The following is an 18,534-nucleotide window of genomic DNA, read 5'->3' as shown; positions in this document are numbered from 1 at the left end:
TAATTTATGTGGAGATTACGTTAGTGGCTGGGACAATCTCAGTTATATGGGACAGTCACAGTCATCCACAACAAAATTCCAGCAGTTGGGGTGATAAGAAGGCTGTTTGCTTAACATGGCTGATCCATGTGAAACGACTCACTCGTCTTGGCACAAGCTATTAACTGGGTGTTTCTCTCTTACAGGGCATATCGAGAATAATCATCAGCCTTAATAAGGATTGATTGTGTACTACCCATCATCGTCCCGGTTTGATATTAATCGGAAAAGCTTTGACCGTCGCGTTGGGGAGGTGAAAAGTTGAATGAGCGTCCCTTTGAAGGTACAGTAGAAACATAAATGAGACATTTGGGGTATGAAGTTAGTACTGCTGTCACCTGCGCAGGAGAACGGCAGCCTTTGGAGGTGCTGGGTGTACAGCTTTCTCACGGATTCACATCTCTCTATGTGGTGAAACCTATGCTCCATCATTCCCCTGTTTGGTCTTAATGAGCGTGGTCATCTTAGACGAGGGGGTTGCCTTTGTTTTGATGCCGACTGTGATGAATCCAGTATTTTCTCTTTATTTACTTGAAAGAATCTCTCATTTTTGAAACTTTTAGTTTGTGATGTGAGGCATGAAGAGTTTGGGTATCGATATTTGCACTATTTGGAAGAGGGCTTTTCTTAAGGCTTTTTGTTTTCTGGGTTATACAAACCAATATTAGGTTGAAATACACTGACCTCTGCTATTACCTTGGCACGGATGGGTGCCTAATTCTGGTATGAGTGATTTATTAAGGAAGGGGAAAGAAGAAATGCAGAGTCTTTTTGAGGAAAGGAAGGTCATGGAATCCAAGAAAGAAGGTTATGGAGTAAGAAGGAACGTTAGTGAATTAACTAACGACATTCAGCAGGGAGGTTGTGGGCAGTTGTTCTGGTCGAGGTTCTTCCCATGGTCTGACTTCAGGAAAAGATTGAGGAATGCTTTTTAAAAAAAAATAAAAATCTTACTGTGAGATTTCTTGTTCGGTATTTCAAAGTACTCATTCCAACCAAAATGGGCTTGATGCTAGGATGGTATTGCTAGAGTAGCAAATTGAGATGTGTGTGTGAAACCTGGTGATTTTTATAAATGAGGTCTTTTTTTAAAGCGTTTCTTGTTGCTGTGGCTTTCACAGATTCACCCTGCCCGGAGATGAAATTTGTATATGTGGTTTGATATTTCCTTAAAGTTTGCACGTAGGGTCCTGCTGATACTGCGTGCTTCACAAACTTGACCAGTTTATGGTTTCATATAAAAATTCTTTGAACTCTTTGCAAACCTGGTGTGATACCTCTGTGCCAAGCTGAAGTCAATCGTCACTTTTATGGATGACTAAATGCTTCCCTTTGAATTTGTGTGACACTTAGTAATGAGTTTCAGATCTGTTAGTGTGTGTGTGTATGTATGCACTAAACTGAATTTCATGTTGCGTTTTGCTACGTGCATTTTTTAGTCTGCTTGGCTTGCTTTTTGATTTGGGGAAATCTGCTATCGAGGTCAACAGCTGAATTAATCCCACTAATTTACTGAGAAGTGTCCAACTGTCTTAGAAGAAGGGCTTTGTCTTTGGTGCATGCTTTCTCCGTAGCTGATCCCAGAGAAGGATTAAGTACAATGAGACTAAAGTCCAAGATACACAAGAAATTTGCCTATGATGCACACTGTAAACGTTAATAGCCTAAACTCCGTTTAATATTCCGGTTTTGCTTGTATAAGAAAAGCCTTTTTAAAGAAGCAAGAGACTGAATATGTTCAAATAACTGCCAAAATAACACAGGTCCGATTGTAATCCAGTGAATATGCAGGATAAAGATGCTGCCTGCACTCAGGCAGTAGCTTTCTCAAAAAAAGCGGCCGTGGGCTGCTGCTTCACCGTGGCCAATGCTGTCTGATTTGACTGGCCAGCGTAAACAGTCTCAACAGAATTGCTTGCGTGAGAGTGGTTTGTCTTGCGTGATGAAGCCAAATGCAGATGTGACTCTGGAGTGAAATAGTCAGCACTTTCCTTCCGCAGCGGAATCCTTTCAGAATAAGACAGCAAGGTCTACAGCTAAGCCCATGGGACTTATTCTGTTGCAGGTAGTGTGGGCTGCTAGGCAAGGTGCAGAGCTGGATGCTGGGATGCCGGAGATGGCCATCATACTGTGAGGCTGTTGTGGGCTACTAGAAAGGCATTTTGGGCTGTGTGGTTTTTCTCTCTAAAACTGGGGTTATGAAATAGCTGATGTCAGCTGGAAGGGCTTGAGCACCCTTTTGTGCTTTTATAGGTGGTTTTTTAGTGTTTCATTAAACATCACTTAATGATTCACATTACAAGTCCAAAGCATTCAGATTTGGATTATGTGGGAGAAAACTAATGCATGAAGTCTATACAAAGCAATCCACTCAGATGTGTTGCTAGCTTTCTGGGCTTTGTTTTCACTGGTCACATTCACTTGTCAGAAGTTACTGTCCTCATTTTGTCAGCTGTTTCAGCAATGTCGCAGATTTATTCTAGCTCAGATTTAGCAGGAGGTATACTGCTGGCAGACCAGGGAGCTTGCATTTGCGGAACGCAGGCAAGACGACTTCAAAGTTTAGATCTGAAACCTCGATTATATCCTAAAAGGTTCTGCATTTGTAACTGGAAACCTTGGGATCCCAGACATCTTAGTGCTCCCAGCTCTGGTGGCACCTCTGAGTAGAGGTCGCAGTGGTCCCAGATCAAAACTGGCTGAACTGAAAACATGACATTACTGGAGGAGGGGAAGGAGGGTGGGAGGAAGAAAAAGACCCACTAGCAAACATTGCCACCTCTCCCAAAGAACACGAGTGGGAATCCTGCCTTTCCTAGCCAGGGGTGATTGCACTGGCTCATTAGTGCCTGATCTTCCAGGGCTTTGCTGTCTGTCCCAGCTTACCTTACTGGATAGGACAGTTTCACCAAGCATTGGTTGGGTCAGCCCAGGTTTTTCCACCGTAATTATTTTCACAATCCCAACTGGTTTACAGGAAGGGTAGGGGGGAAACGTCCCTGACGATGTGCAAAACATGCAATGAGATCAAGGGTGAGCTCATCTTCTCCCCGAGCCTTAGGCCACAGGGCTTGCCTTAGGCTTGCCTAAACAGTTGTGTTTAGAGAAATCGAGGGCATTGTTTGAAAAAGCTGTGCTGTTTCAGTGCTGTGCTAGCAGTAAAGGATGTGGCATGGGGGCGGCTTCGTAGAACATTCAGCTTTCAAAATCTGCTGAGAAGCTGCCGCCATGCGCAGCGGCTGCGCTCCCAGCAGCGGGTCGGAAGCTGCGTTTTTGGGATTATTGCCAAGAGACGTTTCTTGGAAACTCTTCCGCGTGTAGTGCGAACAGCAGGACGGGAGGTCTTGATTTGAACTCTAGATGATAAAACCACTGAGGTTTTGGCAAGGCTGCATGTTTGGATGCCTTGTTCTTGGCCTTTCTCCTTTGGGTGTATAGGTGAACCCCTGCCTGGGCTGGCTCAGAAACTTCGTAGCTGGCTCAGAAACTTCATCTGACTTTGTAGCGAGCTGAATTTTCCACTGAACAGGAGAGTTTTTTGAGAGTGAAACAACTCTCTAGCCCTTTAGCTACACCCAGTTTATTTTTCTGAATCAAACTAGTGCTGAACCTACCCTGCAGGGTCATTAATTTTTCTTAAAGCTGATGTTCTTCTTCCAGGTTTGCCCTCCATGATATGTAGTCTTGCTGCTCGCATGACCTCTTAGCCCGTAAGAGAGAATGGTAGCGTAGGTCACCTGCCTGCCTGTGGGTCACCCAGACCCTCAATTGACTAAAACCTGTTTTTTTCTGATAAATCTCATTTTGGGCAGAAGGGGAGAGGAGGGAGTAGATATGTAATCTCTGACTAGATCCAGCACTGATTTCTTCAGTAGGAATAAGCGCTGCTGCAGTGAAAGTAATACTGCTCGTTATTATTTGCCTTTAAATTCCCCCAAAATACTCTCAGTGCCCCGTCACGTAGAGATTTAGAGGCTCACAATGTACAGCAGGACACAGAAGGAGGAGGGGGAACTCACTTGCTGCAGTTCCTAGAAGGCAAGTGATGTGCTCACATCTTGGGGTGTATGATCACGCAGACAGCAGAAACGTTTGGAAATTTGGTTCCTGTTGCCCCAGCTGCTGCTGGGGAGCTTGAGAAGAATAAATGAAAAAGGGACGGAGCTGTGGAAGTAGCCTGTGGTGTCAATTATTCTTTAGCCTGGGTCAGACTTTCCTTGGTCTTTTTTCTGTATACATTCTCCATCACTTTCTCCAAATCCTGTGCTTCTGTTTTTCAGGAAACTTTAAAATTTATGTGGAGAAGGGAAGTAAAATATCTTCCTTACTGTAAAGGCCATGTCAGCATCTTATTTTGAAATCCCTGTGAGAGCAATTTGTCAGAAAACACTGGGGAAGTGGAGAGCTGAGCCTAGCAGATCCAAGCTGAGCTTGAATGCTCCCTTGGTTTGAGCTCATCCATATCAGCAAGGTGCAGTGGGAGCAGAAATCTTTTTATTGGTGACCATATGGGATAAGAAGGAGAATTTCCCAACGGTTAGGCTTCCTCCCTGACTTTTGTTCTCCAAGGAGGCCCTGAGAAAAGCACATACACTGGGAAGTTGGTAACTCCAGACAAGTACGTGCATGCACCGGTGTTCATACTCACATGTACGTACACGGAGTGCTTTCCCAAATAGCCTAGAACCTGAGAAAATGGAGATAAAATCAAAAGACAATTGAAGTTAATTATGCTTTCAAGGCAATTGGAGATTGGTTGAAATCTTGTGGGATTTCTGAGGCCTCCCAGTGCAATTTCAGGCTGAGTGTGGAGAGGAAAATTGGGTTGCTGTGGTCGTTATTGTCTCAGTTGAGACTGTCACCTATTGCTGGTGTCAGACCATGGCGGCTTTTGGGTAATGGATGATATGAATGTCACTATTGAAACACAGTTATCTTCGCATTGCAAATTCTTCTTTACGTCACTTGGCTGTGTGCTATATGTAGCCTTTCATGGTGAAGGAACCCTACCCTTGCTCTTTAGACTACGCAGCACAAATTTGGATTCAACGTGAGTTTTGGACTTAGATTGAAAAAAAACCCCGAAAAAAGCATTTTGACGTGTGACTGAACTTTCACAGACTTTCCCCTTTCATTTAATCCTGACCAAAATCTGGCCTGCATTTTGTGTTTTGGGCAATGGTGAGGTTGCTAGCCTGGCTTTGAACTTAATGAACTTCTCCAAAGAGCCTTCACAAAAAGCCACATTCCAAGAAGTCTTGGATATCTCTTTGGTTTACAGAGGAAATGGGATATGACCAAATATCCCAAATGCCAGATGTTGGACACTCTGGGGTTTACAGGTGAGCTGGTGGGGAGTAACAGAATTAGAAATCCATCATGATGGTTAAATGTCTCGCTTCCTATGATGTGAGCTTGAGAAACAAAAGGAAGAGCTTTGCTTTAACTGTAGAAGAACCAAAGTCTTTAGGGATTTAGCAATAGGAGATCACAAAATACACAAAACTGTATGGGACAGTATTTCTTGTGCCTGTGTGAATTTAGGCCAAAAAGTACTCTACGAACTTCAGAATTTTGCCTGACCTAGCCTTTGGGTCTACAAACACGTTGTTACAAAGTACTATCAAACATGTTGTTACATGAAATTGTGCTGCACATTTTCTGGTGTGTTCACATGAGTTCAGAATTGTGCTTCACCAGTAGAAGCACGTGATATTATTCAAAAGGTAACACATAATTGTTTTTATTCCCTTGAGATGGAAGATCTTTCTTCAAAGAATCATGAATAAAACAAGACAGTGCCTCATAGTGAGTATTAAGGGAAAAATAATAAAAAAGTCTTTGGAATCGTCTTTCCCTCTGGCATCTTCACTCAGGTTCTGCAATCAGTAATTCAAAGGAGGTTTTGTGGAAAGGAGAGGCAGGATGCAGGAGTTGATGTGACTTCCCCAGGGGTGAGAACTTCTAGAGCTGGGACCCGAACATTAATCTCTTTAATTCCAGCTCAACACTTCACTGTGAGATCATTATTCTGTTTGGTTAGTCTGCGCAGTGCCTCTAAAGCCGTAACGCTACATATGCATTGAAGAATCCTACTGCAAGTCCTCGTTTGAGTATAGAGGAACAATTTGCTATCCCCAACACCTTTCTGCTTGAACTTTGAATACAAGGAAGCATTCCCTAGTCTTGGCTGGTCTTATTCTGATATCATCAGGGCTGAGGTATTGCTAGTGTTCACTGGGGAACAAAGAGTTCTTGGTGCAAAAATATAGCTAAATTGCTAATATTTGATAGGTATGGGTACAACTGTAGTGATAAGAATGTCATTCATAGTTTTCACGTAAGGGTGAGTAGTGTTGTGTTTTTAAGCTTAGTTTCCTAAATGTAGGAGAGTGGTAACAGGACACAGTCTGCATTTATCAGCCCCTCTGTCCCACGTAACCTTTTGAACCCTTGAGCAATTTCAACCATGTTTGAGAAACTTCAAAGTCTTAAAATCTTGTCAGTTCTGTGAAAATTGAGTAGCAGGGAGATCAAGTGGAGAGATCATGAGACTTCACAGGCTTGATGGAGAGTCTGCAGTGTAAATTTGCTTCTTGCTTGCCACTAGATAATCCATATTTGATTTGTAGGGTGATGCCAATATTTGATTTGTAGGGTGATGCCAACTGCCCATTTGAGGTCATGGTATTACCAAAGCCTCACGTGTGATACTGGGCAGTCGTTTCGCCCCTTTGCCGCACTGACCCGTCTTGTACGTACAGATGACTTCATCTCCATTCGCTCAGAGGCACACACTGCCTCTTTTACAAGCATTAGCAGATTTACCAGCAGTACCTCACACATCTAAACCTCTGTGTAATGCCGTCAGCGCCCCATGCCTGGAGACCCACGAGTATCTAATGCATCACGTTGCAAACTGTGAAATTGAAGATTCAGCCCTGCTTTAATGCTTCACCACTGTAAGCGGCAGAACTAATGTAGCTCAGCATACTAATGAGGGAGGTATTTATCGTTAAGTGCTGAGCTGTTAGAGAATGGCCAGGGTTCAGCTTTACCCTTGAAACCTTTCTGGGAGGCTGGTTGGTCTTCTTCTCAGGCTGAGCCTTGCAGGGTCCTCAGCAAACAGCCGGTATCGCAGCTAGAACACAACTGCCAGCGGCAGGAGAAAAAGCCCAACTTGATGACTTTCAGGGAAATGGCGCAGAAAAAGAAATCCTCTATATAATTTATAAAAGACCATAAGTGAGGAAGGAGGAGGGATTGATGTGGAAATGATTGTTCTTCCTGGGGAGAAAGTGAAGATAAAACCGAGAAGAGACCTAAGCCGGCAGGTTATCACGGGGATACAAGTGAGATGCTAACAGCTTACGGTTTCACTTGAGGGCATCAAAAACATTGATATTTTCATTTTGGAGAACCCTTCTCCAGCACTGTCTGTTCGGGTCACTGTCACCTGTTAGTTTTAATTGAAAAATATCAATATGAATGAAAGTGTCACTTCTAACCTTCTCTACACTCAGTAGAAAAGCATTTAGAGCTAAAAGCTGGTATCAGTGTTACCTGGAAATACGGAATGGTGAAGGCTGCACTGAGATGAAGGACCACTTTGTAAAAACAGGACTCCAAAAACGAGTGGGTTTGTCAGGTACTACGTCATTAGAAGCTCACTGAAAGGAAGGTACCATTTACACTCCTCAAATTTGTAATCTGGGCAGTTCAAATTTTCTATCTAGAAAGAGGTGGGGGAATACTTGGGAGAATTTCGCTTGCAAGGATAGTTTCCACCAGGAGGGGAAAATGCCCTGGACAGAGCGCCCGTCCAAGAGGGTGCGGTGGTTTCTGTGAATTTGAGTAATTTCACACCAGCCACTGGAGGCTGTCCAGGTTCGAAATGGCAAACCTCTGAATTATGCCTGATGTAATAGCTGAATTACTTAAAACTGAAATGTTCTCCTGAATATCTGTCCTCTTGACTTGGATGGAGGGCTTCCAAGAGTGAAGATGGTTTTAGTTTAGATGCCCTTAGCTGTGAAATGTGCATCAAAAATCCCAAACACGCAAATTTTGCTCTAATTGCTTCACATCTCCACATCTAGCTTCTACATCCCCGGGATGATCTTGATTTGTTTCCACTGAGAACATGAAATTCCTGCTGAACCACATGGTGCAGAACTCGGAGCAGCGTGTTGACACGGCGTTGATTGGGAACCTGAAGAGTTTTAAGAGCCTGATGGGAAATTATAGCAAACAAGGGCTGTCGGCAACCAACTTCCAAATCTAAATCCTCCGTGAGCACAATACACTACAATTATAGCAGCATTCCCGGGTCAGGAAACAAATGCTGTGACTGCTGTATTCCTGTGTGTGATATTTATGACACACAATGTTATCTTTGTAATTGTTACGTATGCTTTTATGTAGTGCAATTAGGGTGGGGCTGAGGTTAATGGTAATGTTAATCGTTTTCGTGTTCTTAATTTAGACTCTGAATGCTGTCGTTCAGTAGGGACTGAGTAACAAAAATTATTCATGCTATTGTACTGTTGTCACATCTGTGTGTGTAGGGAGACGGCTACGGCACAGCCTAAATCAGCCGAGATCGCCCAAGTCTTGGATTTACCCGCTGAAAAGCTCAGTCACTTAAGCTTTGGCGTTTTCTCCTCCTCGTACCATGTTGGGAAGTCCTGAGGGTCCTAATGGATGGACTTGCTCTGAAAGCAAACCCCCACTTGGAGGGGTGTCTGTCTGGTGGACTTCAGCTGAGGCATGGGAACTATTTATGATATATTTGTTCACAGAAACTCACCTCTGACGTAATGACTTTAATTCACTCTAAATTTCTCTTTTCCGAAGTGCAAAATTATGCTGGAATTTCTTGGAAATGCGGTGGAAACTAGTGTAGAGTCCATGGGTATGTGGTTATAGGGCTTTTTTCTCCCCCACTGACTTCCATGAGTTGGGATATGTCTGGCTGCAGGTCTTACACAAAATACCAAACTCAAAATATAAAAAAAAAACCCCAAACCCTCAACTTGTTTTGTTTTGTAACCACTCCCAAAATACTTTTGCTCACCAAAGTTATGGAAATAAGCACGCTGTGCATTCTGAGTATTGTTTGAGGGGTACAGCCCAATGAAAAATAAAAAAAATAGGAGAACGACTTTCTTTTTTTAATTCCGCAGTGTCTGGTGAGAGGAGCAGAAGGTGAGGAGAATTACTGCTATCTCCAGGGTCAGGTCCTGCTGCTGCTGGGGGATCTCATGGGACCATTCCATTCTGCTGTAGCCTTTATCGGAGGGGAAGTTCGCTTGCTGGGTTCCTCAGCTTCCTAAAGGGTTGAAATGCATCTTTTTGCACTAATTTAAAGTTAAAAGGATATTAAGTGCCAGTTTCTTCTTCTGTAAACTGAAATGTCGTAGCCATTTTCTTCGGGCAGTTGCAGAAGAAACACAGGCAACCATTTTGCCAAGGATCAAACTTTTTTTTTTTTTTTCCTAATGATGTGCTCAGTTCACAAATAAAAAGCTTATTTGCTAAAGACCATTTGCTTTTCCTGCAACCAGACCGAAGAGGTTGTACTCAGGAAGCACCAGAGGGCTGGCTTAATTTTATAAGAAAGAAAAAAAAGAAAAAAAAAACTTCTGAGAGTGCTCTTCGTGTTGTACTTCCTCAGTTCAGGACTCCGAGTCTTTCACAAAACTGAGAAGCATCCCATGGGGCCGCAGCCGTCCTGGGGTGGTGGATTGAATGACATAAGTATCTTTTTTTGGTCTGATTTGTGACTGTAGCTTTAATTTATTGCCTCCTCTGTAAACCACAGATATGTTTGTTATTCTCAATTACACAGTTTAAAAAAAAAAGAAAAAAAGAAAAGAGCTTTATTTGGATTTTTAAGTCATTCTTTCTCTTTGCCTTGGTGTTTGGTGCAATGAAATCCTTTTTTGAGGCTTGTGGAGAGAGCTGGGTTGAGATAGCTTCTCAGCAGGACGCGTGACGGGCAGTGGTGGTGCAAGCCCAAGCAAAGATAGGAATGAAGGTTTTGTGCCTTCACCGAGACCGGTTCCTGCAACATTCACCCAAGTCAATTTTGTACATTGAGTATTTTAAAATTGTAGCTTTTTTTTTTTAACCCTAGAAACGTTCCTATCTTCAATTTAAACTACCTGCAGGAGTTGAACTTCAGTTTCTCTTTCAAAAAAAATCCCCATGATGGGCATGACATCATGGTCTGACGGTGATGGTCGTTATATGGACATACCTCGACTCAGCACCAAGCCTGCTCATTTGTCATTTAACACAACTTTGAAATACTTACACTGCAATTTTCCTGCACATATAATAGTTTCTCTGTTTTACTTAACTGAATCTGGTGGATTAAATTTTCATTTTCAAAGTAGGGAGAAACTTGCGGTCCAAATCCAGTTTGGATTTTAGTGTTAAAATACTTTCAACAAATTTAGCAAGTGGTCTTTCGTGTTGGTTTCTCATCCGGCAATTTTTTATAAGAGCAGAAAGGTAAGGTGTGTATTACCTGGGTGGTTTCCCTAAGTGCATAAAGCGTGTATGACAGGTTATTCAGTGACCAAAGGAGACGCAGTTTTTCTTTACCCAAAAAGCTTTGTTCTCATAGAATTCTGTTCCTGAGATTGCAGTTACAAGCACAGCGTTCAAGCAGTGCTGATTTCAGGAAGGTGTGATGTCTGGATTTCAGCCTGAAGGAGAAGGTATCTCATCCACGGTGCGGTGGAGTCGTAGGCCCAGTGCACGTAGCAGCTGGACGTGAAAAATAGTGAAAAAAATGAGATTGTTCATGAGTATTTTACTAAATTTAAAAAATACAGCCCCATGATTGCTTTCCTGTAATTACTTTCTGCCTGCGTGAAAATAACGTACGCCAAAACGAACCCCAGTGGCAGTGGGGAAGGGTTGAGCGGGAGAAAATTAAGTTCTCTCTTGATCGGTATTACATCAGCTTGATAATATTATTTGATTAGGAAAAGCATTGCGCCATACACCCAACGGGACGTGGGCTGCCTTGTGCTTTCTGTGTTTGTCAACCTAGAGTTGTTTGGGGAAGGCTGAGCACTGCGTGGCTTAAAAATACAAAGCCATTAAGATTTCATGAGGAATGGATTATCTTTTAAAAACTCCGTCATCTGCTTTAAATCCTTTTTAATTTCTCCAGCCTGGTTGCCTGGGAGGAAGCTGGGAGCTCTTCGCTATTAAGTGATGTTGCTGCCTAGGGCTTGCTCTGGCCTCCTTTCACGCAGGAGAAGACAACTTGTGAGCAGGGTCAAATGTATCCGACGGCCCTTGACTTAAAGGTTTGTCAACACCAGAGGTGAGGGTGGTCTCGGGGCTGCAGCACGGCAGCTGCTGCTGTTTCTGTTTGTCCTGGGCATGGAGATGACATGGCTCCAGTCACAGAATCACAACAAGGTGTGGGTTGGAAGGGACCTTCAAAGATCGTCTCATCTCAACCCCCCTGCCATGGGCAGGGACACCCTCCACTAGCCCAGGTTGCCCAAAGCCCCATCCAACCTGGCCTTGAACACTGCCAGGGAGCCAGGGGCAGCCACAGCTTCTCTGGGCAACCTGGGCCAGGGCCTCAGCACCCTCACAGGGAAGGATTTCTGCCTCACATCTCATCTCCATCTGCCCTCCTGCAGCTTCAGGCCATTCCCCTTGGCCTGTCACTCCCTGCCCTTGTCACCAGTCCCTCTCCAGCTTTCCTGGAGCCCCTGTAGGGACTGGAAGGGGCTCTAAGGTCTCCCTGGGGCCTTCTCTTCTCCAGGCTGAACACCCCCAACTCTCTCAGCCTGTCTCCATAGCAGAGGTGCTCCAGCCCTCGCATCATCTTTGTGGCCTCCTCTAACAGGTCCGTGCTGGGGACCCCAGAGCTGGATGCGGTGCTCCAGATGGGAAGTGGAGTATATGGGGAGAATCCCCTCCCTCGACCTGCTGGCCCCACTCCTGGTTAGGCATCCCAGCCATCGCTGTGTCCTCAGCCCTGTCTTCACCCCGGTTGGGACCTCTGCTCCGTGCTGTGCATGGGGGAAAGTAGAGGAAAGCAGTTTTTCCCTGGTTTTGCCCCCTGGGACAGGGGTTGGATGGCAGCACTCAGGGACAACCCGTTCAGAGCTCTGCAGACCATCTCGACGAGGATGTGGACAGACCCTCTGTCCTGCTGCTATGACACGTGCCTTCAGGGTTGCACCCGTGCTCTTGTATCAGTTTGAGTGCAGCAGCACCCAGGCCTTCAGACAGCGTGGAGCCCCGTGGAAATAACGTGACTTTTTTTTAGGAGGGAGACTAATGACTTCTCTGAAAATGCCGTTGTTTCAATGTCTAGGCACGCTATGATTCTTGACTTTGGGGTTTGACCTGAACGAATGGACTCAGCCCCAGCTGCCTTCTGCCGTGCCACTGTTAAACGTGGAATAAACCGACTACATCGAAGAAGACGTGCGGTGTGCGAGAGGTGGTAGGTGAGAGCTGCGGGGTGCAGGTCCTCTGTACCTCTCGGCCCTTCCCTGACTGAACTCCGCACGCTCCTGCCTGGCACAGAGAGCTGCCTTCTGGCGTTGAAAGCCTTTCTCTTCATCTCTCCACCCCATGGCTCAGGAGGCAGTGGTACCTCCAGGGTACGGCACGGCGAATTGTGTCACCTTGCCACCGGCCTCGTCGATGATGGCAGGGAAGTCCCTCTCCCTGCTGCTGCTGTTTAAAATTGAGAATAAAAGGCAGTATTGTAAAAAAAGAAAGTTCTGAAGGTGATGGTTGCGTGTGGCTCGCTCTGTTCTATGTGGTGATGTTACGTATCTCGAAGTTGTCTGTACTTCTGATGCCCTTTGATGTTCTCATCCTCTGAAGGCTTTTGTGCAGCGTTTAGCAAAGGACTGCTTCAGGACTGCAACGCACGGGTCTTTTGGTGGCGTGGGGTTTCAGTCGTTACGCGGTTAATCACCAGGCTACAGCTAAAGGAAAAGAGAAACCCTTTGCTCATAAAACGGGTGGAAAAGGAATCCACTTTTGCATGAATCAAGAGATTTATACAGCAGCGTGGTGTCGTCGCTGGAAAAATTCACGGAGACCTCAAAGATAATGGGAACAGCAGCACCGAGCAGTATAGAGTTGTATTTTTGGGGAAAAAAAAAAAAAGCTTGCCTTTGCTTTATTTTTGGATGTTAGAGAAAATTGTGTGGGCAGAAGTAGCGGTAGAGTCTATGCACCTATATCAAGAAAGCTTCTAATAGGTTTCACCAAATATTTTCATGGTGAATTGAGATCGTGGGGGAGATAAACCGATACAGCTTGCAAAATGCCCGGAGGTTCCCTTGCGAAGGGTGCGAAACTGGATTTCTGGGCTTTGAGGGAGCAGCCGTGGGGGAGTTATCAGGAAGACGAAGCGATAAATCCAGGATTACAGCTGATGGTAAACAGACCCGTGAGATGCACAACAGCAGCTGGAAAAGCTGTGAGCGCCATTGCTGGATACAGTGCAAATATCCACAAATTGGTTTAAAAAAACAAAACCCCAAACCCTCAGCGTTTAAACTAGTTCTGCAGGCAGAAGAGGTGGAGATGCCAAAATTGGGAGGAGCTTCGATACCAGGCGATGAAAAGCTGTTTCCTGAGTCGGAGGCTGGAAGGATGGATCCTGTAGGTTAGAGTAACACGGGGACGCTGGCTTTCCTATTGCTAACTGCGTTCCCTTTTCGCTGGGTGATATTTATTATTTCACTTGGGTTATAACTTCCTCGTCGGCACACGGGGGTGTGGGAGGGGGAAGGAAATGACACTTGCTTTCTTTGCAGGACATTTCGAAGATCTGCAGATTAAAGGCTGGCTGTAAGAGCTAGGTGTTATCCGAGACGGTAGAAATAACGCGCTTCAGAGAAAATTCTTGCAGGTACGTCGGGTAAAGTAACCTGAAACCTGGCATTCGGGGTGCGGCAGAGGAAGATTGCAACCCGGCCAGTTTTGCTTTGTAACGTAACGCACTGTGGAAACGGCCCTGTTGCGGTTTTTTAACTTTTTTTTTCCTTTTTTTCTTTTTTTTTTAAATTTGTAGTGGCTTGGAGGTTTTGAGGTGCTCCCAAGCTCTTGCTCCTGCCTGGTGGGAGCTGAGGGTAGCTGTGCTTTGTTTGCGCGGTTGCCTCCAGAGCCCTGTTTCCCTTCATACAGTCGCAATCAGGCAGGAAACGGGTTTCTTGTCTGCTGAGCCAGCCTGGTTTTCTCAACAGCGAAAGCTCCCTCCTTGCTTTCTCCCTGGGCCCTGCTGGGAAGGTCTCCAGCTTCGCTCACCCCCACGCTTGTCCGGGCAATTCCTCTGGAGCAATATCGAGCCAAAGCTTTCTGTCACTCAGCCTCACCTAGATCTGCACGATGCTCCTTGTAGTTTTTCTACCTTACATCCAAAAAAAAAATATAATCAAGCACCCTTGCCTGCTTCTTTTCATATCATCGTACAAAATGTGGCCGTCACACCCACCGGCTTCCTTTTAGGTTGTGCCCAGCACTGGGCTCTGGGCGCTTTGAATAAAGCGTTTTATGCTGGGACGTGGCAGCGGCAGGCTTTCCTACTGGCATGACCAGACTCTCAATGTGACATTCAGAGCAGTAAAACGCTCTCTGACAATAGCTGGTGTTGTTCAAAGAGCGGCATAAATAATCGAGGGGATTTTTTTTTTCTCTCTCTTTTTTTTTTTTTTTTTTTTTTTTTTTTTGCCAGAAGAATAGCATCTCCCCCAGGCTGGCCGGGGAGGCGGCAGGCTGTTTGGAGGGGAATCTTAAGAAAGGGGTGATACCAAAAGGGGGGACTTCAGGTCATTATCTAGAAGGTTTTCAACATCGTGGCACTGGGATGTCTCTTAAATGAGGTGTTGGGACCTCCGTTCTCTTGTATACCCGTTTTTACACAGAATAAAATAATTCTGTCGTCCCAATTTTCGTGTGTTTGTAGCGCGACAGGCTGACTTTGTGGCACAAGCTTTCATTGCTGATGGGACAGCTGGGAAGACAGGCTCACAGGGTGGTTCAGGTGGCTAGATGATGACCCAGGAGGTCTCCATCCAACCTCCAGCTCCAAGCAGGCTCAGCCATGAGGCTGGACCAGGCTGCTCAGGGCTTTACCCAGCCAGGTCTTGAAAACCTTCAAGGATGGAGATTGCACAACTTCTCCGGGCAACCCGTTGCCCTGCTTGCCTGACCTCACAGTGGAAAAAGCTTCTTCCTACAGTTTGAACATCTCTTGTTTCATCTTCTGCCCGTTGTTTCGTGTCCTACTGTGTGGTCCTCCAAAAAGCCTGGCTCTCTCTTCTGCCTGGCCTCCTTGGAGATGCTGGAAAGCTGCTAAGTCCTCTGTCTTGCCTGGTGCTGGTAGCTGAGCATGCCCGGAGAGAAAAAGGGACAAGTATTTGTGTATTTGTGCAGCCACCACAAACCTCAAGTTTTTCTTTGTCTTTCCATGTGCGCCTGGGTCTGTCCCACCTCCGTCATACTCGTAGATCAAAAGCAGGAGGGAAAAGCTTTTCTGTCTTCATTTAATCTTTGGCTTTCTCAACTTAGAATCAGCTAAATTAGAATTAAAAATAAAAATGTGTTGAAGAAGCTACCAAAAATCTGGATTAGCAATTCAGTGAAATTTGGTCCCAGGTCATTAGCCCACGTGTCTGGTCACTCGCCTCTTTTGAAACTTCAGTAGAAAATATGTATTTCTAAGATTTTTTTTTTTTTTTTGGCTTCCAGTCTCAACATTCATTGATTTCAATGCACCTAATGGGTGATGTGGTACCAGCATCATTTTGGCAATTAGGCGGCTTTTCAGTGCTGTCACCTGAATATGAGGCAGAGCAACTGCTGTTTTCATCCTTTTCAACATGATTTTTCTGTTCTTTCTTGTAATTCTTTCAAAAAATCAAGAATGTCAGCACTAGAACAGCTTCTCTCTTGGTAATTTCTCTAATACTATGGAAATAAAGCACTGAAATAAATGTATTTTGTACAGTGAATATGCAGAGGAAAAAGCTTTTGTGCATCCTTTAGGCTGAAGCTGACCCCAACCTCATCTATGAAAATTGCATCTGTGTAAAAACTGATTTAAATACGCTCATTAAAAAAACCCCACAACTGTTCTAAAACTAAGCTTAAGCTGAAAAAAAAAAATGCAGTAGTGGTGGCCCTGCACAGACTCGGCTCAGCACGTGAGGTGGGTACGAATGAGCCCCGGCAGTTTTGTCTCGGGATTAGGCACAGTTGCTACTGGTTACTGCGCGGCTCAGCGAGGCTCCGCCGTCGGGGCCGCTTGCCTTTCCGAAAGCACCGCCGAGGCTTGGGGACCCAACGGGGTGCTGAGGACGTGCCCCGAGTGGGTGGTATCGGGGTACGGCTGAGATCTTCCCAGCCCGCACCCCTACAGCATCCCTTCGTGTCCCTTAATGCCACCTGCTGAGTTTTTAGATGCTGAATGGTCCTATGACCTCCAACGGCATCCAGAGGAGGCTTTTGCTTCTGGGATTTGCTTTGTGTCAAAATGTTAATATCGTTACATTCTTTTTTTTTTTTTTTTTTAAAAAAAAAAAGCCTCTCTGCAGGATTTAAGCCCCATGAAGTCTGGTTTTTAGCAAAGATGCAGTTTGGCTTTTAGCCCTGCCACTTGCAGAGGCAGGTGTCAGTCCTAGAGCAAGTGATGGTGGATTATTTTTTTTTGAGATGTAAAACAAAAGCGGCTCATGGTTGGTGTGTGCTGCTTTCTGCTGTCGGGAGCGGAGTGGCAGCCTTGTTCTCAGCCTGTTCTACCCTTGCTTTCCTGTGAGTCCTTTGAACTGGCTCCTGTCAATCAACAGATGCTTTTAAAATGAACGCGTGGGATAAAGCTGCGGAATCGTTCCTGTGTCAGCTCTGGAGCGGCAACTGCACAGCTCGGTTTGTTGATGTACGGACGTACCCATGTGCGATTATTTTTGCACAACAACTTTTGCTTGTCTGAGGTGTGGCCTTAGACATAGCAAAATAAAAACACCAGCGTCAGAGGGGATGGTTTAGGTGCAGATAGCAAAGGGCAGGACGGCTTCAAGCGCCCCATGTCTCTGTGTTCTGATCTGCACCAGGACTCAGGGTATTTTCCTTATGAAAATAATCCAAATCTGGATCCCATACATGTTTTCTAAACTAAGTCTGATAAAACCAGCTTTAAACTGCAGCCCTGCGTATTGGAGAAGGGACATGAAGGTGCGTAGTCCCCTCCAGAAGTAATAACTGGGGGCTCCCGTGTACGCTGTATTCAGATGTTAATCTGGTTGCACACCTAAAGCACGTGGTGACATCTGCACCAATGATGCCTTTTGTTGCGGAGAGATCTCCCCTCGCAGTGCTGACCTGCCCGTCACAGGCTAAGCAAAATGCATGCAGGTTTTATTTCACCCTGGCAGCACTTTTTTAAAATAAGGCTGGCAAAAACAGCGGACTTGAGAAAAGAAAAGGCGTCGAAGCAGTGGTGAGTATTGGAGGTGCTAGAGCAGCATGAGGGAAATACAAGGATACAGAAATGATAAGAGGTGGCTTTTGGGCAACAGTGTATTTCAGAGAAGGCTCAGTGAATGGAGGACTCCTTTATGAAAATTAGGCATTTGGAAGAAGCCCTCGAAGGTGAGCTGAGCTCCTTGTAACGGGCTGCATGGACACAAAACGCGTGGACAACTTCCCGTCTGAGTTGACTCCTCAGACAAGGCTGACCTCGCACCCCAAAAGTACTGCCTGGAAAAGGGGGAACAGTGTGAGTCCAGTAAAGGAGTCCTGGTTTGGTTGTATGGACCACAAAAGCTGCTTGCTTTCAATGTTTTCTCAGATAGTTTTTCATATTTCTTTATCATTCAGTGCTGTGCTTGATCGAAGCCACCAGCGACCTTCTGTCAGTAGATGTTGCCGCTGCAGGTAGCTCTCAGGGCAGCATTGGCTTCTGTCTCTGTTGTCGGTGAAATTCTCAGCCCTTCCAGAGCGATGACCTCCGGTTTATACCTACATACCTGGAATTATTCCTCAAGCCTTGTTGCGCAACAGGGAGCGTGATTCCACATGTGTTTTATAAAAGCAGAAGAGGATTTTGGGTGTTGTGTTGGAAAATCAAAGCCCTATTTGGGGGAACTTGCGGTCTGACTATCCAGTTGGACAAGCTCCGCTTTCCCTGCAATTTAAATATACTCTACCAGAATTTTAATCGTGCCAGTCTCCATAACTACATTTTAACTCTTTAGGAGCATGCAGGGTTTCTGAGCCGCCGTCGCTCTCCTGTTTAAATGATACAGCCTTAGAGGGAAAGAACAGCTTTGAATGTGTGTGTGTGTATGTGTGCATCACCTTCTTAGTCCTCTAGAAAGCTTTTGTGGCTGCAGTGTGTCATTTGAGATAATCCAGAATATTTCTGCCCAGCTCAAGAAGGTCCTTTTCCCCCTCACCTGCCTTCTCAGAGCTTCCCCATCCTGCGCGGAAGTG

At 45.3% G+C, this 18,534-nt stretch overlaps 1 protein-coding gene across 6 annotated transcripts in view; it reads left to right on the top strand.

Annotated features, from left to right (window-relative positions):
* Positions 1–18,534, top strand: part of PTPRA (protein tyrosine phosphatase receptor type A) — a 126,797-nt gene that overhangs the window by 27,705 nt on the left and 80,558 nt on the right. For 2 of the 6 annotated variants that reach the window (XM_054825582.1, XM_054825579.1), the window contains exon 2: positions 186–322. The exons of 2 other annotated variants lie outside the window; for them this stretch is intronic. In XM_054825582.1, the coding sequence (XP_054681557.1) occupies positions 305–322 (18 nt within the window). In that variant the 5' untranslated portion in view covers positions 186–304. Of the gene's footprint in view, positions 1–185; positions 323–13,859; positions 13,955–18,534 lie in introns of those variants that run through there. 2 more of the 6 variants (XM_054825583.1, XM_054825580.1) reach the window with 2 other exon arrangements.

Source organism: Grus americana, chromosome 4 (assembly GCF_028858705.1).
Source record: "Grus americana isolate bGruAme1 chromosome 4, bGruAme1.mat, whole genome shotgun sequence".
Classification (NCBI taxonomy): domain Eukaryota; kingdom Metazoa; phylum Chordata; class Aves; order Gruiformes; family Gruidae; genus Grus; species Grus americana.
This window is presented reverse-complemented; position numbering and strand designations above follow the sequence as displayed.